General features: G+C 43.1%; 1 protein-coding gene across 1 annotated transcript in view; it reads right to left on the bottom strand.

Moving 5' to 3' along the window:
• Positions 1-18,990, bottom strand: part of ITK (IL2 inducible T cell kinase) — a 66,725-nt gene that overhangs the window by 7,409 nt on the left and 40,326 nt on the right. Inside the window, exons 9-15 of the mRNA XM_047731266.1 lie at positions 9,421-9,503; positions 7,522-7,655; positions 7,055-7,129; positions 4,983-5,154; positions 4,442-4,658; positions 3,441-3,505; positions 3,021-3,139 (exon numbers count right to left, since the gene is read on the bottom strand). Of these exons, the coding sequence (XP_047587222.1) occupies positions 3,021-3,139; positions 3,441-3,505; positions 4,442-4,658; positions 4,983-5,154; positions 7,055-7,129; positions 7,522-7,655; positions 9,421-9,503 (865 nt within the window). The remainder of the gene's footprint in view (positions 1-3,020; positions 3,140-3,440; positions 3,506-4,441; positions 4,659-4,982; positions 5,155-7,054; positions 7,130-7,521; positions 7,656-9,420; positions 9,504-18,990) is intronic.

The following is an 18,990-nucleotide window of genomic DNA, read 5'->3' as shown; positions in this document are numbered from 1 at the left end:
CAAGGTTTTCCAAAGTATAATCCCCAAAGCAACGGAATAAAAATCACCTCAGAAGTTTGTTCATATGGCAGCTCCTGGGCCCTGGCCCACACCTCAGACTAGGATTTCTAAGGGATTCTCAGAGGTGCCTCTGGAGTTTTGGAAATTTGGAATCTCTCTGTAAATAAGACTGTTTAGCTCCCCAAGTTGCCAGAATTTCTAGTGAGATTTCTTTGGGAAATTGAAGCCTGCTGCTCAAAGCTCTTTTGAAAACAATTGCTTTCATGCAAACCTTGTAATGCATTGATTGGAAACTGAGTAAGGTGCAGAGAGCTTACTTGACTTGCTTGAAATAGCACAGTTGATTAGGGCAAAAACCTTAAAATGCATGACAAAGCTCAACGTCTTAGAGGCAGGCATCAAGCTTTCATCATCAGGGTTTCTGTTTCTCAGGCTTGCCACTGCTGTTATCTCGCCTTCTCTACCCTGCTTCCATTGGTCAGTCTCATTTTCGGACACTTCAGGGGGCACATCCTAGGCAGTGATGGACTGTAGCTCAACCCTCTAATTATATGATGCAACACAAAATTCCCAAGCTGACAACCTGTGGCAGAGTAAGCCTCATGCAGAGTAAGCAGGTGAATGTGACAAAGTGGCCATGGGACACTGGGCTTGGTGCAGTGTGACCAGCCTCATCGCCCATAGAGATGGCCACACATCAGCCATACCTCCCCCCGCCCCCACTCCCACTTTGGTCTCTCTTTTTTAAAATCTTTTTTTCTTAACATGTAATGTATTATTTGTTTCAGGGGTACAGGTATGTGATTCCTCAGTCCTACACAATTCACAGCACTCACCATAGCACATATCCTCCCCAAGGTCCATCAACCAGCCACCCCAACCCTCTCGCCCCCTCCCCTCCAGCAACCCTCAGTTTGTTTCCTGAGATTAAGAGTCTCTTATGGTTTGTCTCCCTCTCTGGTTTTGTCTTGTGTCATTTTCCCCTCCCTTTTCCATATGATCCTCTGTCTTGTTTCTTAAATTCCACATTATCAGTGAGATCATATGATGATTGTCTTTCTTTGATTGACTTATTTTGCTTAGCATAATAACCTCTAGTTCCATCCATATTTTTGCAAATGGCAAGATTTCATTTTTTGATGGCTGCACAATATTCCATTGCATATATATATATATATATATATATATATATATATATATATATATACCACATCTTTTTTATCCATTCTTCTGTTGATGGACATCTAGGCTCTTTCCATAGTTTGGCTATTGGTGGACATTGCCATTATAAACATTTGGGTGCACATGCCCCTTTGGATCACTACATTTGTATCTTCAGGGTCAATACCCAGTAGTGCAGTTGCTGGGTCATAGGGTAGCTCTATTTTCAACTTTTTGAGGAACCTCCATACTGTTTTCCAGAGTGGCTGCACCAGCTTGCACTCCCATCAACAGTGTAGGAGCATTCCCTTTTCTCTGCTTCTTCTCCAACACCTGTTGTTTCCTGACTTCCTGATTTTAGCCATTCTGACCCATACTTGTAACCTTCTGAGATTGCTCTGGTGCAGTTTTATTTCTTCCAAGTTCATTCTTTAACTTAAATTTGAATAACAAAATCTTAGTTGGGTCTGTCAAATAGGGAAGCTGTTTTAAGGAATAGTTCAGAAGAACTAGAGATATTTTTTTCATTTTATTTCTTTTCAGTGTGCCAGTATTCATTGTTTATGTACCACACCCAGTGCTGCATGCAATATGTGCCCTCCTTAATACCCACCACCAGGCTCACCCAACCGCCCCACCCCACTACCCTCCAAAACCCTCAGTTTGTTTCTCAGAGTCCATAGTCTCTCATGGTTTGTCTCCCCCCTGATGGCCCCCCAACTCACTTCTCCTCTTCTTCTCCCAACCACTCTGTTGTCGGAAGTTGGCTACTCTAAAATACTGGGGGAAACTTCATAACTAGTTCTCTGAAGAGATTTAATTAGCTTTCCCCTGGCTCCTACTCTTAAGTCAATACACTTGGCAGAAATCAAACTCCAACTTATTCCTTTCCAAAGTATAACCCTTCTTATAATCCAAATCAAAGAGTTTGTCCAGTATGTTGGACAAACAAACTGTGGCTTAGGAGGATATGACAAATCCAGCTTTCTTTCTGCCACACTAGCATCATTCACTCTGCCTTTCATTCATGCCCATTTGTGCTTATCAGAAAGTCTAATTCCTTATCATGGGCTGCCAACTTCATTGTCTCTCACTAAGATAGTAGTATCCCTCTTTTCTTTGGACACACCAAATTTTTATACTTGCTGGTTTTTTGGGTCAGGGACACCATTCCCTGGATCTTCAAGTGAGGATGACTCTCACATCATTCAGATCTATGCTCAAGGGTCGCTTCCTTGGAGAGGCCTTCCCAGACCATGCTATTTAAAACAGACCCTCCATCCCAGTCATTTTCTATCCCATTACTGTTTTGTTTTATTCATAACACTTACTTACCACTATGTGACTTTGTCTCATGTACCTACCTATTAGTTTGTTTATATGATTGTTATCTGTCTTCCCCTAAAATTTGCCTCCAAGAGAATAGGAATCTTTCTTATCCTACGCATCACTGCATTGTAAGCACCTAGATTAGCCCTGGCTTATAGTAGGTGCTCAATAAATTATTGCTGAATAAATGAGTAAAATATTTATTGAGGGTTAAGTGTTGAACAAAATATGCTCCTGGTCCTTGAGGAACTCATATTCTAATCTCCTGACTCCTCTAGCTTTTGATCTTACAGAAGCTGTCACCTGAATCTGTCTCCATCCTCATTTTAACCCCCATTTGAAAAATCTCCAAGAACAAATGCAATAATGAGGGCCTCTTCAAACTTTTCAGAGCAGTTACCACACACAGACTATCAGTGGGATGCCCTCACCACCCAGTCCTGGGCAGGGAGAGTTGCCTAGGTTTGACAAATAAGACAGGTGACTGGCAGTCCTCTATCATGAGGGTGTGGGGCCAGGATGACACTCACCAAATGACCACACATCCGACTTGCTACTATAGCGACTGAAGGAGAAGACTTCTGGGGATGCCCACTTCACTGGGAACTTGGTGCCTGTAGAACTGGTGTATTGATCATCAAGGACGAACCTGGGTAGAGAGTGGAGAAAGAATGTCTGAATGTGGGGCGCCTGGGTGGCTCAGTGGGTTAAGCCGCTGCCTTCGGCTCAGGTCATGATCTCAGGGTCCTGGGATGGAGTTCCGCATCGGGCTCTCTGCTCGGCAGGGAGCCTGCTTCCTCCTCTCTCTCTGCCTGCCTCTCTGCCTGCTTGTGATCTCTCTCTGTCAAATAAATAAATAAAATCTTAAAAAAAAAAAAAAGAATGTCTGAATGTTCTGGGGGCCTGTGTCCCATTCCTGAGACATTCCTGGCACCACACATCCATATTACCTTGTCATCCCAAAGTCAGACACCTTGATGACTTGGTTTTCTCCCACGAGGCAATTTCTGGCAGCCTGGAGTAGGGACAGGCAAACAAAAGGGAAAGGAAAACTGTTGGTGGAAAATCAATACAAGGAATCTCCTATAATCTCAGGCTTTTGGGTTTCTATGTGCTGCTGTACAAGGGCTTTACAGATGTTAATTAACTTCACTAGTGCCCAGAAGTGAGCTAAAAAGTTAAATGTTATAAGATCCTTTAGGATGAATAAGTTTGGTCTTGTAGCTTCATTCTTGAGATCCTAATTAGAAGAGAAATCTGGTGTTGTCTAACCAATGATGTGCTCTAACGCAACCTGATGCAATAGGCAGTGTTAACATTAGGGATGATACGAAGAAACTGTCACCCATTTGACTAAAATAAGAATGTTTTGAGGTTACTAATTTTCTTAAAACTGTTCCTCAATAGGAAGAGTAACCTAGTCCCGACTTAGTATCACAGAACTGCTCTGGAAGAGCCTTTAGTGAGAAAAGACCCAACTCTTTTCTCACAGTTGAAATGTACCTACAAATCCCAAGGGGGTATGTTAAAATGGATATCCTGAGCCCTGACCTCCAGAGATTTTGAGGATGGTTTAAGCATCACCCCAATGTGATTGTGGCAGATTCTTGGGTAACAGTTTGAGAAAAAACTGTGCTTGTCCATTTCCATCACTTTATCAAGAGGAAACCGAGGCACAGGGAGGTTAAGGAGAGGCTATAAGCCTCATTTTGGAAAAATGTAAATTCAGACTCAGAGGGTACAAGTCAGAAACAAGGCTGGGATTAGAACCCAGATCTGAGTCCTACTAGGACATCGCCTAGTGGGTGGAAGAAGGAAGAAGTGGAGAGGGGAGGGGAGGTGGTCTGTGACCTGTTATTTATCAGTGTATTCCCAGTCTGGGTAGCGCACATTTCTGTGGGACATAGCCCTTCATCCCAGACCTACAGATGTTGGCCCTGCATCCTCTTACCAGGTCTCTGTGGATGACACATGCCTTCTCCAGGTACGCCATGCCCTCGCACACGTCCAAGCACATGCCCAGCAGGGTTTCAGCAGCAAAGAGACCCCTCTGGCTGCGCAGGTAATCTGATAGGCAGCCATGCTCCATGAACTCAAACACCAGGCAGATGGGGGCCTGTTCTAGGCACACCCCATACAGCTGGACCAGTTTGGGGTGAGAGAGTTTCCTGAAGGAAAAAGTTCAGGGGTGAGATGGTCTAAACTCAGTCTCCCAAAAATGCATTCCCTCCCCCAAACAAAAACAACCTGAGGAATGGTGAAGAATCAGATGGCATGGGTGACGGTGAATGGAGGCCAGTGTGGCTGGGGGATGAGACTGGTAGTGGGGGGAGGGCAAGACCATGACAGGCCTTGTAGGCCATGGTGAGGATTTTGATTTTATTTTCCATACCACTGGAAACCATGGGGAGATTTGAGCCGCAAAGTGGCATGACATGGCGTCAAATATCCTCCCCAAGACATCTTTGCATACTCTTGTTTTGGCCACTCACATCATGACTTCAGCCTCCTCTATGAAGTCCTCTTCAGACATAGCCCCTTCTTGAATGGTTTTGATGGCCACCTTGTCCTTGTTGAGCCAGTAGCCAAGATGCACCAACCCAAACTGCCCACTGCCGATCTCCTGCACAAAAGTGAGCTCAGAGGGATGGATCACCCATTTCCCTGGAAAAGAGAGAGGTTTTTCCCAGGAATGGCAAGCAGTAGATATGAGGTATAGGGCTACAAGGAGACTATCTGTAGCCCTAGGTAGCATGTTACCTTATGGTTAATATCACCCAAAGATGGCAAATAGTATAGGCTTTACACATAGAACTATCATAGAGAGGTAAAATTATTTTTGTCGCCCAAATCATAACATAGGATATGCACTTAAAACCATGAAAAATGTATGTGGGGGGAGATTACATGAAAGGAAGAAGGAAAGTGGCATTAATCAAGGTATCAAAGAAAATAAATGAAAGGGTTTCTTGTAATGTCTCAACTATTTTCTATACCTGATTAAAAATGTTTTATTGCCATTTTCCACATAAAGCAACTTCATTTGAGCTGATCATTCATTCATTCATTCACTTATTCATTCATTCATTTATCCACCAAGTGCATCCACAGCACTCTGTTACGCCATAGCAGGGGTTGGGAATAAGCATCCCAAGGGGTCTCATACAGAGGTTACCACTCAGCACAATCTGGCACATGGTAGGCTCTCAAAAAATGTTCGGTAAATGAATAAAAGGAATCCGATTCTCAATTTTTACATTGAAAAAATGAGCAGGTTCATAAAATAATCTCTGAGATTCCATCTAACATGGATACATTAAGATTCTACAGTTATTAGAATTACTTATTTTCATAAGGAGGCTACAGAGACATTACCCTTTCCTGGCACTTGGCCTAATACTATAAACAGCTCAATTTCTACCTCTTTGAGGCAGATTCAACAGAAAATAGTGCTGAGTTCCCGTTGTGTACCAGATATGGTGCTAGTTAGTGATGGAGAGCCCATAGCAGTGTTTCTCAAAGTCTGAATCCCTAATCACCTGTGTCAAAATCACCTAGAGCATTTGTTTAAAATGCAGACTTGAGGATTTCATGATCAGGGATTGTGTTCTGATGATAAGTGTTAGGTAATGTCCCGGAGCCAACATTCTTTTTTTTTTCTCTTTTTTTGAGATTTACTTATTTATTTTTAGAAGGGGAAGGGGCAAGGGAGAAAGAGTCTTAGGCAGACTCTGCGCTGAGCACAGAGCCTGATGTGGGTTTTGATCTCACGATCCTGAAATCACAACCTGAGCCTAAACCAAGAGTCAGAAGCTTAACCGAGGGCACCACCTAGGTGCCCCCAGGAGGCAACATAATTAATAAGCATCCCAGATGACTTAGGTATACACTGGATTCTGAGAACCACCCATCTAGGAGACCCAAAATGAAAATTACTCGAGCCTTCTCCTCGACCACAACAGTTAAGACCAGAGGATGCAAACTCAAATGCCTTTAGGCACCAAGTAGATAATAAAAAATGAGGGAAGCAGTTCCAAAGGATAAGAGGGAATAAGAAGGCTTATGGCACTGGAGATGCAAGCTTTGCCTAAAGGCATTGGAAAAAAAAACTAACACCATGTTATGCAGACAAACACTTCTGAACGCTTCTTTCAGCCCTTGCAATGGACCATACCCAGCAAACTAGAGGATACAGAAGTTCTAGAAGATGGGTGGTGGTGATAACGGTCCTAAAGCATCATCTTCTAATATTTTTTCCTAATAGCATTTAGTAGATAGAGTGCTCTGTATGAAGTAGGTGCTCAATAAACACTTCATAGATGAACTCTTCAGTAAAACCAACGGACATTGATTTGAACTCGGTAAATGTGCTCATATAGACATCTCTCTTACACACTTTGTAAATATTCCTTTGTGCAGACCATCTCCGGATATACAGTGTACCTGTTGTAATGGTTACTTTAAGTCTAGGGAAGAATTAGGTATATGGAAAGTCCATTCAGAATTTGATCTTTAGGGATGTGAGTTAGTGCAAATACTTAACATCACAGAATGCACGGCTCACCGTATCTAAGTCCTGCTGTGACCGGCGCTTTCTGCCTCCAGGAACAAACTGGGTACCGGAGTCTGGTGACCAGACCTGGGTTGAGTAAAATGTGAAAGGCAGTAGTAGTTAGAGCTTGGCTGTAGCAACTGTTCAAGTTAAATCACCAGCAAAAATATAATCCAATGCAAAAGCTATTTTTATTCTGGAAAACAAATCCCAAAGCCTAGTCACTGACACTACATCCTGTCTGACAAGAGGGATAAATACAGCTGGGCAGGTGGCGAAATCCCATGAGTCTAACAACAGAATTTGGTAATGGAAAATACATAATATGATCAAATATTTGGTATCCTTTTTATCTGGAGATTTGGTTTTTATTTATGGTCAGCTCGACTGAGATGAAGAAACCTGGCGGGGTGTTTGTCATTTTTTTCTCCAAGTTCCCCTGCGAGGGTTCCCCCCTGGCCTTGTCCTTTAGCACTCACCTCCTCCATTATGCTGGTGATAATTGATGAGGAGAGGGATGGAGTCAAACACATACTTCTCAGCCACATAGTAACGCTTGGGGTTGTCATTTGTTTCTTTGATGTGATAGTGCTTTATACAGGGGTTGTTCTCACTGAAACGGATGAAACATAAATGCAGTGGTTATTAATAAGCAATATTTAGACACAAACATGTCTACCGGTATCAGACCCCTATTAAATTTATTTTTTACCCTCTCAGAAGGATGGCAGGTGTATTTTAACTTGTGTGTCCGTCTTGACAGGGTGGCCCTGGGTGCTGGGGTAAGAAGGACTCGGAGGCTGCATCTAGACCCAGTTAGAATCAGTGCCATGACGGGCTGGTGATGCTTCCTCTACAGCCATGAAGTGGGGAATGTTCTCGTGTGTGCTACATGCTTGCCTCTTCTGCTGTGTGGAGCAGACGAGAAGGGAACATTCTGGACCCTTAGCACTTATGTGACTTTACAGAGCAAAGAGTTAACTTAACCGCTCTGAATGCTCTCTTTAGAAAGGCCTGCTTGCAAGGTTGCCCCTTGGCTGGCATCTGAGAACTGGGATTTAGGGAGGGCTCTTACCACTGTCTAACTGATAAGGATGATGGCTGATGGCTGTTCCGAAATTGCTGTGGTTTATGTTCCATGCCTGCTTTTCTTCTGGGATAATGGAATTTTGCTATGTGCTAGGCAGAGGATGCCTAGGTGACCAGCCCCCAGTGAAAACCTTGAGCTCTGAGTCTCTCATGAGCTTCCCTGGTAGACCCCATTTTACCCTTGTTGTCAAAGCTTGTTGAAGGAGGCATAAAGCATGTCCTGTGTGACTCTGCTGGGAGAGGACTCTCGGAAGCTCATGTTTGCCTCCCTCTGGATTTTGCCCCATGTGTCTTCTCCCTTTGCTGCTTTTGTTTTGTCTTCTTCTGCTGTAATAAATCTTAGCCTTGAGTATGACTGACTATATACTGAGTCCCGTGAGTCTTTTGCAGTGGATCACTGAACCTGGACATGGTCTTGGACGCCCTCAGCATAGACTTTATTTCTCATTCCTTCTCCATCCTATCTCATGGAGCTGCAGGTCACTGTCCCCATTGTCCGCAGCCATGGCAGAGGCACAGCCCCTCTGTGATGTGCATTGTCTGCTTTTCCATCCCTGGGCAGCAACCTTCTTTTCCACTGGGCCCTGCTCTTGCTCCAAGTCTTGCTTATGTCCTCCTTCTCTAAGAAGTGATCCCTGAGGACATCGTAATCATTTTTTTCTCTTTTCTCTTAATTTTTACTGGACCTTACGCATTGCCAAACTTCTTTTTTCTTACTTATTTTTTAATTAGAAGAGAATTTGAGACCTGGATACGCTCTTAGACATTTGTTTTACAGAGCAGGAAACTGAGGTACAGACAGGGGAGACAAGTGGGGTCTTGCAGTCAGCCGGCTGGAGCATGACACTGGCGTGACCACGTGAGTTGCCATCTGCTCTTTGAGCCTTGTTTTTTCCCATTATGGAAGGAGCATAGTAACGCTTGCCTTCGGAACTTGTTAGGATCAGAAACAATAACATTCTGGCACATAGTAAGGACTCAGTAAATGGTAGGGAGCTTTATTAGCCAAGCGAGAACTAAAACACCTATCTTCTCACTTCCGGCTGAAAGTTATCTTCTCTGTTAGCTGTGGGTTATATTATAAACTCATCAACTGCTGCTCAATACTTTATTTCTTTAGAGCTCTGCACTCAGGGGTGCTAACTTAGAAGAGAACCTGGCGTCTGGACCCAGTTCTGTTACTTTCTGGTGAAACGACTTCAGCTCTGTCCTTCATCTCCCTGACCTTGGCTTTCTCAGAGGGATCAGGGAAAGCACACCATTTCTAGTGAGCTGACTTGGCACCACACCTTACAAGGGCTTTGGTGAAAACAGACACGGTGTATGTTCCCGGGGTCCTGGAATCTCGTACCATGAAGGCTCCTTCTTTGCCCTAGAATGGTTAGAAAATACAGAGGGTTAGTGATCCCAGGAAACCAGCCTCATGCCTCCAGCTCCACTGGCTTGTCTGTGAAAGGAGGAAAGACAATATGTCAGCTTTGCACAGAGCACACTTTCAGCAATACTGGCTACTGTTTTATTTGTTCATTGAACAGGTATTTCCTGAGGGTCCTATCGTGGATCAGAATCTTCTAGTGATGACGTAAGCAGGGAATGAAGACAGATAAATGGAGCTCTGTTCTTTTGGGGCTCCCCACATACCAGACTTGTACAGATATTACCCACCCCTCACTACAACATGCAATCTAGATTTTATATCCTCAGTTTACTGATGAGGACACTGAGTGCCACAGGGCTGAGGTGACTTTCTCACAATCCATAGCTAGCAAGTGGCAGACCTGGGCTTTGAACCTTGAATGTGGCAAGTGAGCAAAGCTCATGTTCCTTCCACGGTTCCATAATACCGCCCCTCAACACATGTTAGAAGCCACTTCTCCATTTCCCTCCAAAGGCACAAAGCTTTCTGATCTTGAAGCTTCATCAGTTCCTTAATGGGAAAGTATGTATTAGCCCCTTTCTAGAGTGCTGATTTTGCTGTGGGCAAAAGGAGGAAAAAAAAAAACCCGTGAGGTTCCTCGTCTAATGAGGGAAGTAGAGAGAAGGGAAGGCCCCAAGAATGTACTCTTCACCGCCCCCCAACAGTTTTGCCAGTGCTGATGGAAAAAGTACAAGCAAATGCATATGCCAATGTGTTCATTCCTGGTGGGAACTTTAAGTCTGAACTCTGTCTGGAGTACTTCATGTCTAATGATCTGTTCCTATCCAACTGTAAATCTGTGCCGGTAATTTTTGCAAAAACTGTTATTATGATCTACTTAGCTTCAACATGGTGAGGACCTCAGGTGAAAGCCAGCGAAACACATGAGGCTCATGTGTGTGCCACACATACTGGTAGCACATGGAGCAAAGCGCATGCAATTTAGAACAATGTGAGTTGTTCCCCCAAGCTCCAAAGTGGATTATCTACACACAATAAAAGCAAGATACACAGATGGTCATGCTAATTGTTTGACTCCTAGAATCCCAGCATTTTAAGATGTCTAACAGCATCCCTGGCCTCTAGCAACTGGATGTCAGACCCTGCCAAGTGTTTCTTGGGGGACAAAATCATCCCGGTTGAGAACTATGGCTCTGGCCTAATTCCCTACACCCCTGTGTCCCACACTTAAGTCATCTGAAGAAACTGAAACATAGAACAAGACAAACACCAAAACAACAGCAGACAGTGAACCGTGCTTCACCCCTTACCGACACACTTAGAATCTCTAGGACTGGCACCCTGGTTCCTGAACTTTCTAGAAGCTCAACATGTGATTCTTATAGACATCCAGCTTTGGTTGCCATTGACTCAACTGGACATGTAGCTCTTACTTATAATAGACCTGACGAGTAGTCTCTCCCTCTCAAAACAGCATTAAAAGTTAGAAAGCTCATCCAGAAATATAACCTACTACCTCTAACTTGGCCCTAAACCTACAGGGGTGTGTGTGTTGGGAGCAGGGGCATGGGGGGGGGGCGGCTGGGGACAACTGGCCCTTATATCATTGTGCATTCTTGTCAAACCTATAATTTACCACATAAATGTGAAACTCCCCAAACTCTTCTTATCTCTTCTGGGATTTCAAGGATCTATTTTGAAATTCAGAGTGGGGGTCGAAGGTGGGGGAATTGGATGAAGGGGGCCAAAAGGTATAAACTTCCAGTTATAAGGTAAATAAGACCTGGGAAGCAAGGTCCAGACTGATGACAATAGCTAACAATATTGTACTTTCTATTTGAAAGTTGCTAGGAGAACAGATCTTAAACATTCTCATCACAGGAGAAGACAATCTGTAACTATGTGTAGTGATGGATATTAATGAAACTTATTATATTAATCATTTTGCTCTATATAGATATCAAATTATTACATTGTACACCTTAAAATCATTACACACATATATATGTATATACTGATAAATATACGTATATATTTATCAGTCATATCGCTATTAAAACTGGGAGAGAAAAAAGAAATTTGAGGCTGAGACCTGAATCTTCAGGTCCCTCTTGCTTAGCCGTGGTCTCCCTATCATAAGGCTGTAAATTTGGGTTCCTCTGGCTGCTGCCTGAAAACAGGGCAAGAATTGAGGAAAATGTGGGAAGCTACTGTATTTCTTTTTTCTAAGACATCCTGAAACAGTCCTAATATTCTTTGTTCACATAGAATTTATTTTCATAATTTTTATTTCATGATTTCTTTTCAAATCTAAGAAAATCCATTATAATCTTTCTGGAGGAATCTAAGATCTTGAGCCTGTAGTTAGCATCCCACATTACGCACAATGTGTTCTGTGCAGAATCTTGGACATGGTGAGAGCAGACGAGTGCTAAACAGATTCTTATTTTCTGTTTCTCAGATATAAATATAAACCATTTATCCAGTGAAATTTTAAAGACCCTTTTAACATTTGCTTACAAATCGTCCTTTAAAAAACTTGATTTTCAGGCGCCTGGGTGGCTCAGTTGGTTGAGTGACTGCCTTCGGCTCAGGTCATGATCCTAGACTTCCAGGATCGAGTCCCGCATCGGGATCCCAGCTCCTTGGGGAGTCTGCTTCTCCCTCTGACCTTCTCCTCTCTCATGCTCTCTCTCACTCATTCTCTCTCAAGTAAATAAATAAAATCTTAAAAATTTTTTTTTTTCTAAAACAAAACAAAACAACAAAACAAAAAACAACTTGATTTTCCAAGCATTTGAATTTTTCCCCTTTAGGGTTAGTAGCTTATTTGATTTCTAAAATAAAGGTGATCTATATGACATCAAAAATCCCACATTAGCTCATTTGATTTTAAAATAGCTTTTGAGGGGCCCCTGGATGGCTCAGTATGTTAAGCCTCTGCCTTCGGCTCTGGTCACGGTCCCAGGGTCCTGGGATCGAGCCCCACATCGGGCTCTCTGCTCAGCAGGGAGCCTGCCTCTCTGCCTACTTGTGATCTCTCTCTCTCTCTCTGTCAGATAAATAAATAAAATCCTTAAAAAAATAAAATAGCTTTTGAAGCATAATTTACATACTATGAAATGCTCCCAGTTCAAGCATACAATCCAATAATTTTTAGTAAACTGATAGAGTTGTGCCATTTAATCTAATTTTAGAACATTGCCATTACTCCCCAAATTTACCTCTGTTTTTTTGGCACCCCTGCCACAATAATATGCTTTCTATCTCTTTAGATTTGCCTATTTTAGACATTTCATGTAAATGAAATAATATAATAGGTGGTCTTTTGCACTGGGCTCCTTTCACTTGACATGTTGTTTACAAGATTTATCCAAGTTGTAGTGTGTATCAGTACTTTGTTCCTTTTTATGGCTGAATAACATTCCATCATATGACCATACCACATTTTGTTTATCCATTCATCGAGGGACAGACATTGGGCTGTTCCCACCTTGCGGCTACTGTGAAAAGTGAATCCGCATCTGGCTTCTTTTTCTTTTCTCGACATCATGTTTGTGATAATCATCCCTGCGCTACATATAGCAGAGTTTGTCTTCAGAGATTTCCCCCTTTGCCAAATACTGAAGCTTTTTCTCTTGCCTCAGTGGAATGTGATGGGTTAAACTCAAGGCAGGAAGAAACCAAACTTTAGCAGAGGAAGATTTTGTCTACAAATCTAAGTTATTCTAAAATGTGAAGAAATAAACAAACCAACAAAAAACCAAACAAACCTCACAACAACAATAAAACAAACGCAGATGTTTATCAAGTGTCTATAAAGGGGGGAGTGCAGACATCTATTTAATTAGGAATGTTTTATTGTTGTTCTAATTCCTCCAAAGAAGCCATTATTATTATTTTTTAAAACTGTGATCAGAGTGGGGCCCAACTGTTAACAAGAGTAATCCACAGATGTGAGAAAAAGAGGAGGTGAGGTTTGCAGTCAGCTGAGCTGAGCATGGGAGGCTCAGAGCCCTTCCCCCATCGTTGTTGCTCTAAGTAACATTCAGTGAGGTGACAGGAAACTCTGGTCTGGGGCTGAGGCAGTCTAGAGTTCTGAGGAAAGTGAGGCATCTAGAATGTGCTTTACCGCCTACTTCCTGTAAGGGGCTCGCTCAGAGGAAGTCACAACCACCAAGAACACTGGAGCTTAAAAGGTAATTGCTCACATCACCACCATGCAAAGGGGCACTGACTTGTACAATACAGCCGGAAGGGGGGCCCTCATTCCCTTGGGACACTTTCAAGTTCTCAGTTTACCTTGTACTAATTTACCTAGAAAAATAAAGAGGCAACAGTAGGGAAAAATGTCATGGAGGTGGTGAAATGTATTGATGGGAATTACGGGGATGGGAGAATACAAGTTAACTCATATATTACCTTACTACCGTGTCTGCGCGTGCGCACGCACACCTGTAGGTTTGTGTATGTACACACCCGCCCTCTAGTTCAGAACCATGCCACCGACTCACACTCTGAACTTGGCCTCAGTTTACTATTCTGTAACACAGATGTTCTTTAAATGGAATTCTTACTTTACCAGCCTATAATTCTGTGAATTCCAGGTATTTCCTGATTAAATATATGAGTTTTGGTTTCCTCATCTATAAAATGTACAGTTGTTGGGAGAATTAAAGTGCATAGAAGATTTCCTGGAATCTGACAGAATAAGGACTGTTAGGGCTATCGTTAACCATTATTGTCACGTGCTATGTTACACCATCTGTTGGAAGTATTAATTCCACTGTTTGCCTTTATCTGAGATATGTTGACTTATTAGGAGTCTGTTGCCTTCTTTCTGCCCATATGATTTAAAGGTGAGCACAGAAGGTAATCTCAACACACAGGGTAGGTTACTGCACAAGCCAGACTGGTAATTCATGGCCTGTCTTGTGGCATTACACTTAGGAGAATGTCACTGACACATTCTGGAGCCGGTTGTTTTCTTCTCCTGAAACAAATCCATTATTAAGTCAACATTACATCTTTAATGACATCTTTGAAATAAGATAAACCAATGCCTTGGAATTAGGCTACTGCCTGAAATTCAGGTCACCCAATGTGTGTGAGGCTGTAAGGTATGGAATACCTGCTCCCAAGGAATTTACCCTCTACCTAAATGGGTTAAGAGAAGAGAAATTCCTGAGGCCCAAGGCAGAGTGAAAACAGTACCACTGGAGAAATAACGACATTGCACCGTAAGGGTTCCAAGGCCAGGCCATCACATTCCACGGCCAGGAAGAGGGAAAGCATGAGAGGCTTCTTAGAGGTGGTGTTATCTGAGAAGTTGATATGACGGTATAGGACATGCCTTTCTGTGGTTCCCAACTTGGGTAAGTCCCAGGAGAACCACCTGGGGGCCACCTCCAGAGCTTCTTCCTGGTGAGGGCTGGAGTTTGGAATTTATATTTTTAAAAAGATCCCCCAATGATGCTCCCAATCAGCCAGATTCTCTTTAAGCATGGTTGTTTTTTGTTTTGTTTTGTTCTGTTTAAAGATTTTATTTATTTATTTGACAGAGAGAGATCACAAGTAGAGATAGAGGCAGGTAGAGAGAGAGGAGGAAGCAGGCTCCCTGCTGAGCAGAGAGCCCAATGTGGGACCCTGAGATCATGACTTGAGCCGAAGGCAGAGGCTTTAACCCACTGAGCCACCCAGGCACACCTAAGTATGTTGTTAATGGAAAAACACTTGTGAAGCATTTGATGTATTCTTTCATTCAACAGCGATTTATTGAGCAACTGCTTTGTTATAAATCCAGTTTGGTTTTCCAGGTGCAGCAGGAAGATAAAGACTTTACATCCTAGTGGAGCACTATGGATGGGGCTGTACGTCAGGAGGTCTAGTTAATAAAAATATATCAATCCCACCTCTTCAGGGTCCTATGCTTGTCAGACAGATACTAAACACACCCAGGAAACAATTCTCTTTTTGTTTCAAGCAGTAGGCAATACAGGGACTCACTGAAGTTTGCCCTTATATTAGCCAAGGAGGTAAAGTATTCAGAATAGGAGCAGGGAGGAATGTTTCAAGTGCCCCAGCAAGCAAAACGTGTTTAAGTGTCTCCAAAGTACTGCTATAAAACAGGAAACCTCTTCCACTTGTCATTCATGTGGGCTGTTTCAAGTGCTCCATGGGTAACACTTCATTAACCAACGTGTGATTGAAAATAACACAACTGCACTTGTTCAAACATTATAAATCAAGGTTTTAATTAATTCTGCAATCCTCTCAGTTAGTTCTCATTGGTCAGGTTTTACTGTGTTATCCGATAACACAGGCTGGGGAGCTCAGAGCTGAGCTGGCTGCCCGGGCATCACAAGTTTGACTTGGAAAAAATACAGATTCCCAGGGACTAACTCTGGAGATTCTGATTCTAGCTCTGGGGCAGGGCCCACTCGGATTCTGGATTTTTAAGAGTTTCCGGGTGATTCTAATGCATGACCTCCTGGGGATCACAGGAAATGATCGTAAGTGCTGAGTTGATGTGGAATGGAGGAGAAACCAGAGTCCATCCATGACTCAGCTCAATTCCCAACCCCTCCCCCCCCCCCACCATGAGATGTGACTCCTTGGAGTCTTGTCTGAGCTCCGAGGTCACTGAAAGCCTGTCTCACATTCATAGTTTACCTTGGATTATCCTCTAACTCTCTAGTTTGTCTTGTTTCCCAGCAGAGTCTAAAGCTTACTGAGGCCCAAAGATCCTGTCTCAAGCACCCCTAAGAGCTTCGTCCTGCGCTCAGCAAAATGGTAAAGTATTCGAGTTTATAGCCAGCGATTGTAATGAAGGAAATGGTGTGCACACAGTGTAGGTGAGGTGGCCGCTAACGGAGACACAGACAGCAGTGGCCAGAACATGGGCGGCCTCTTGTGCCTCACTTCCTGGAAAGCACAGAGTCCTGTGGGAAATCCATAAACAACTGAACTTCCTCTCTTTGATGAGAACAAGTTGCCCAAGGGCAGAACATCTCACCTTGTCCTCTAGGCTTGCTGCTTGCTAATCAGCAACTTACTCAAAGAAGATGGGGTTCATTACTACCAGTATGACTGTGAGTTTTCCTTCTCCCCACCATCTTTCCTCTTTTAGAAATTCTATTTTTGCCTTTGATAGGATGAATCAATCTGTTACCAGTTTCCCTTTCTACAAAAGTACATAGCATGCTAATAATTAACTGTGTGCCTTTAAATTATTCTTTGATAATATTCATCAAAGAATAATTTAAAGGCACGCAATTATTAGCATTAATTATTAATTATTAGCACTAATTATTAGCATTATTACCATCATAGCCTTTCATTCCCTCCCTGGCATGGTCCTGGGTCCCCTTCTTTGTGGCTCTTCCTTAACCACTGTGCAAATAGTGGCTATCAGGTTGGGTGACCAGCTGTCCTAGTTTGTGCAGGACTGAGAAGGGTGGGGATTCCTGGACACAGGACTCTCAGCTGGGACAGTCCCAGGCTGACCAAGATGAGTTGGTCACCCCACCTGTATTCTGTGCAGGAAAGATCTGCAATTTAATTTAAAATTCTTTAAGATAGGGTGTCTGAGTGGCTCAGTCCTTAAAGAGTCTTCCTTCAGCTCAGGTCATGGTTCCATGGTTCTGGGATTGAGCCCTGCTTTGGTCTCCTTGCTCAGTGAGGAGCTTGCTTCTCTCTCTCCCTGGGCCTGCTGCTCCCCCTGCTCGTGCTTTCTCTCTCTCTCCTGCTCACTCTCCCTCTCAAATAAATAAATAAAATCTCTAATAAAAATAAAAATAAAATAAAATCCCTAAAGATAGGAAAACCTTAAGATCCAAACTGGAAAATGTTATATGGTGAAATGGCAGGAATAGGGTTGACATTTTGGCACAGAGAGACTAATGCTTCCATTAACTCATACATACTGTACTGGTGTCACCAGTGAGGGTAGTGTTGGGCACAGGTCATTAACATCGTCTGAATATCAGACTCACCTGGAGAGATTTTTCTCTGAATTGCTAATGCCTAGATCCAACCAACTAGATATTCTGATTTAATTAATCTGGGGGGGCTTGGGCATTGGTATTTTAAAAAAAAGTTTCCCAGGGGATTCTAATGTGCAAACAATCCTGAGAACAACTGCTCTAGGCATATATGCTGGTAAATTCATTGACTGCTCTGTGGAAGACCTTTTCTCAATAACTCCATGCATTTGGTTTCTCTGAAAGAGCCATAAATATGCAATTTTCAGTGCTGCTCAAAGTGCGGTCTGCGGATGGGTGCCAGTTGGCACACTGTTGCTGGTCTGCCACCATACAAAAAGATAAATAGAGAGTAGGCATTTAGAAATTTTTTTCATAGTAATCAGAGTAATTTTATGTCTAATGAATCTAAGACTAATACAAAATTGAACTTGCATTTTTTGTGTCTTTGCTTCTTTATTTTTTCTAGTTGTTCATTTTCATTTCTTTTATAAAATATAAGTGTGTGACAAATCGGAAATTGAAAACCGACCACAAAAGTGTGAGCCATCAACACAGATAATGGAGAGGCGCTGTCCTGGAATAACAAATGGCCTTCTGGTCCAGGCAGAGAGGACTTGCCTTGGGTGCCAGTCACCTGATGGCAGCTGTCTGGAGCCCCATGTTATGAAGGATTCCAAAGCCATACACCATGATCAACGGTGTCATATAAGATCAGGAGCAAAGGGTAACAGCATGAGTACTGGGTAACTGTCATCACTGACTTAATCCAACACTCTTCCTGTACTCATTGAGAAACTAAGGTCCAGGAAGAAGAAACATCCCCCAGATCACCCACTGTGTTGGTGAGAGAGCAGGAACTGGGACCTGTACTTTCCCCACCGCATCCTGCTTTCTCTTTTCTCGTCCCTCTCTCCTTTTATTCTGACATCGCTGGGCAAGATCAGTCCTGCTACTTATACTGCATGGCTCTTAAGAACTGGTGCATTAAAAAAAAGTTGAGGGAGCACCTGGGTGGCTCAGTGGGTTAAAGCCTCTGCCTTCGGCTCAGGTCATGATCCCAGGGTCCTGGGATCGAGCCCCACATTGGGCTTTCTGCTCAGCAGGGAGCCTGCTTCCTCCTCTCTCTCTCTGCCTGCCTCTCTGTCTGCTCGTGATCTCTCTCTGTCAAATAAATAAATAAATAAAATCTTAAAAAAAAAAAAAGTTGAAACAAGGGATGTATTTCTTCTGGACACACAACCCAACCAAGTAGTATTTAAGTCACACTCACCCCTGACCTCACCAGAGAAGCAGGCAAGGCAAGCTAGCCCCCGGGCTCCCTGGGGTCAGGCATCGTGGCTGGAAAGGCCACCCTACCTGTTGTCACAGTTGCATGTCAATACCAAGGCCTTGGATGCTCCCCAAGTTTCTTATCCTATTATATGCTAGTTTCTAAAAATCCCCAGAATATTTCCCCTGGACACGAAAACCACTGTAATCCAGTATGTCAGCTTATC

This window comes from Lutra lutra, chromosome 5 (genome assembly GCF_902655055.1).
Source record: "Lutra lutra chromosome 5, mLutLut1.2, whole genome shotgun sequence".
In the NCBI taxonomy this organism is placed as follows: Eukaryota; Metazoa; Chordata; class Mammalia; order Carnivora; family Mustelidae; genus Lutra; species Lutra lutra.
This window is presented reverse-complemented; position numbering and strand designations above follow the sequence as displayed.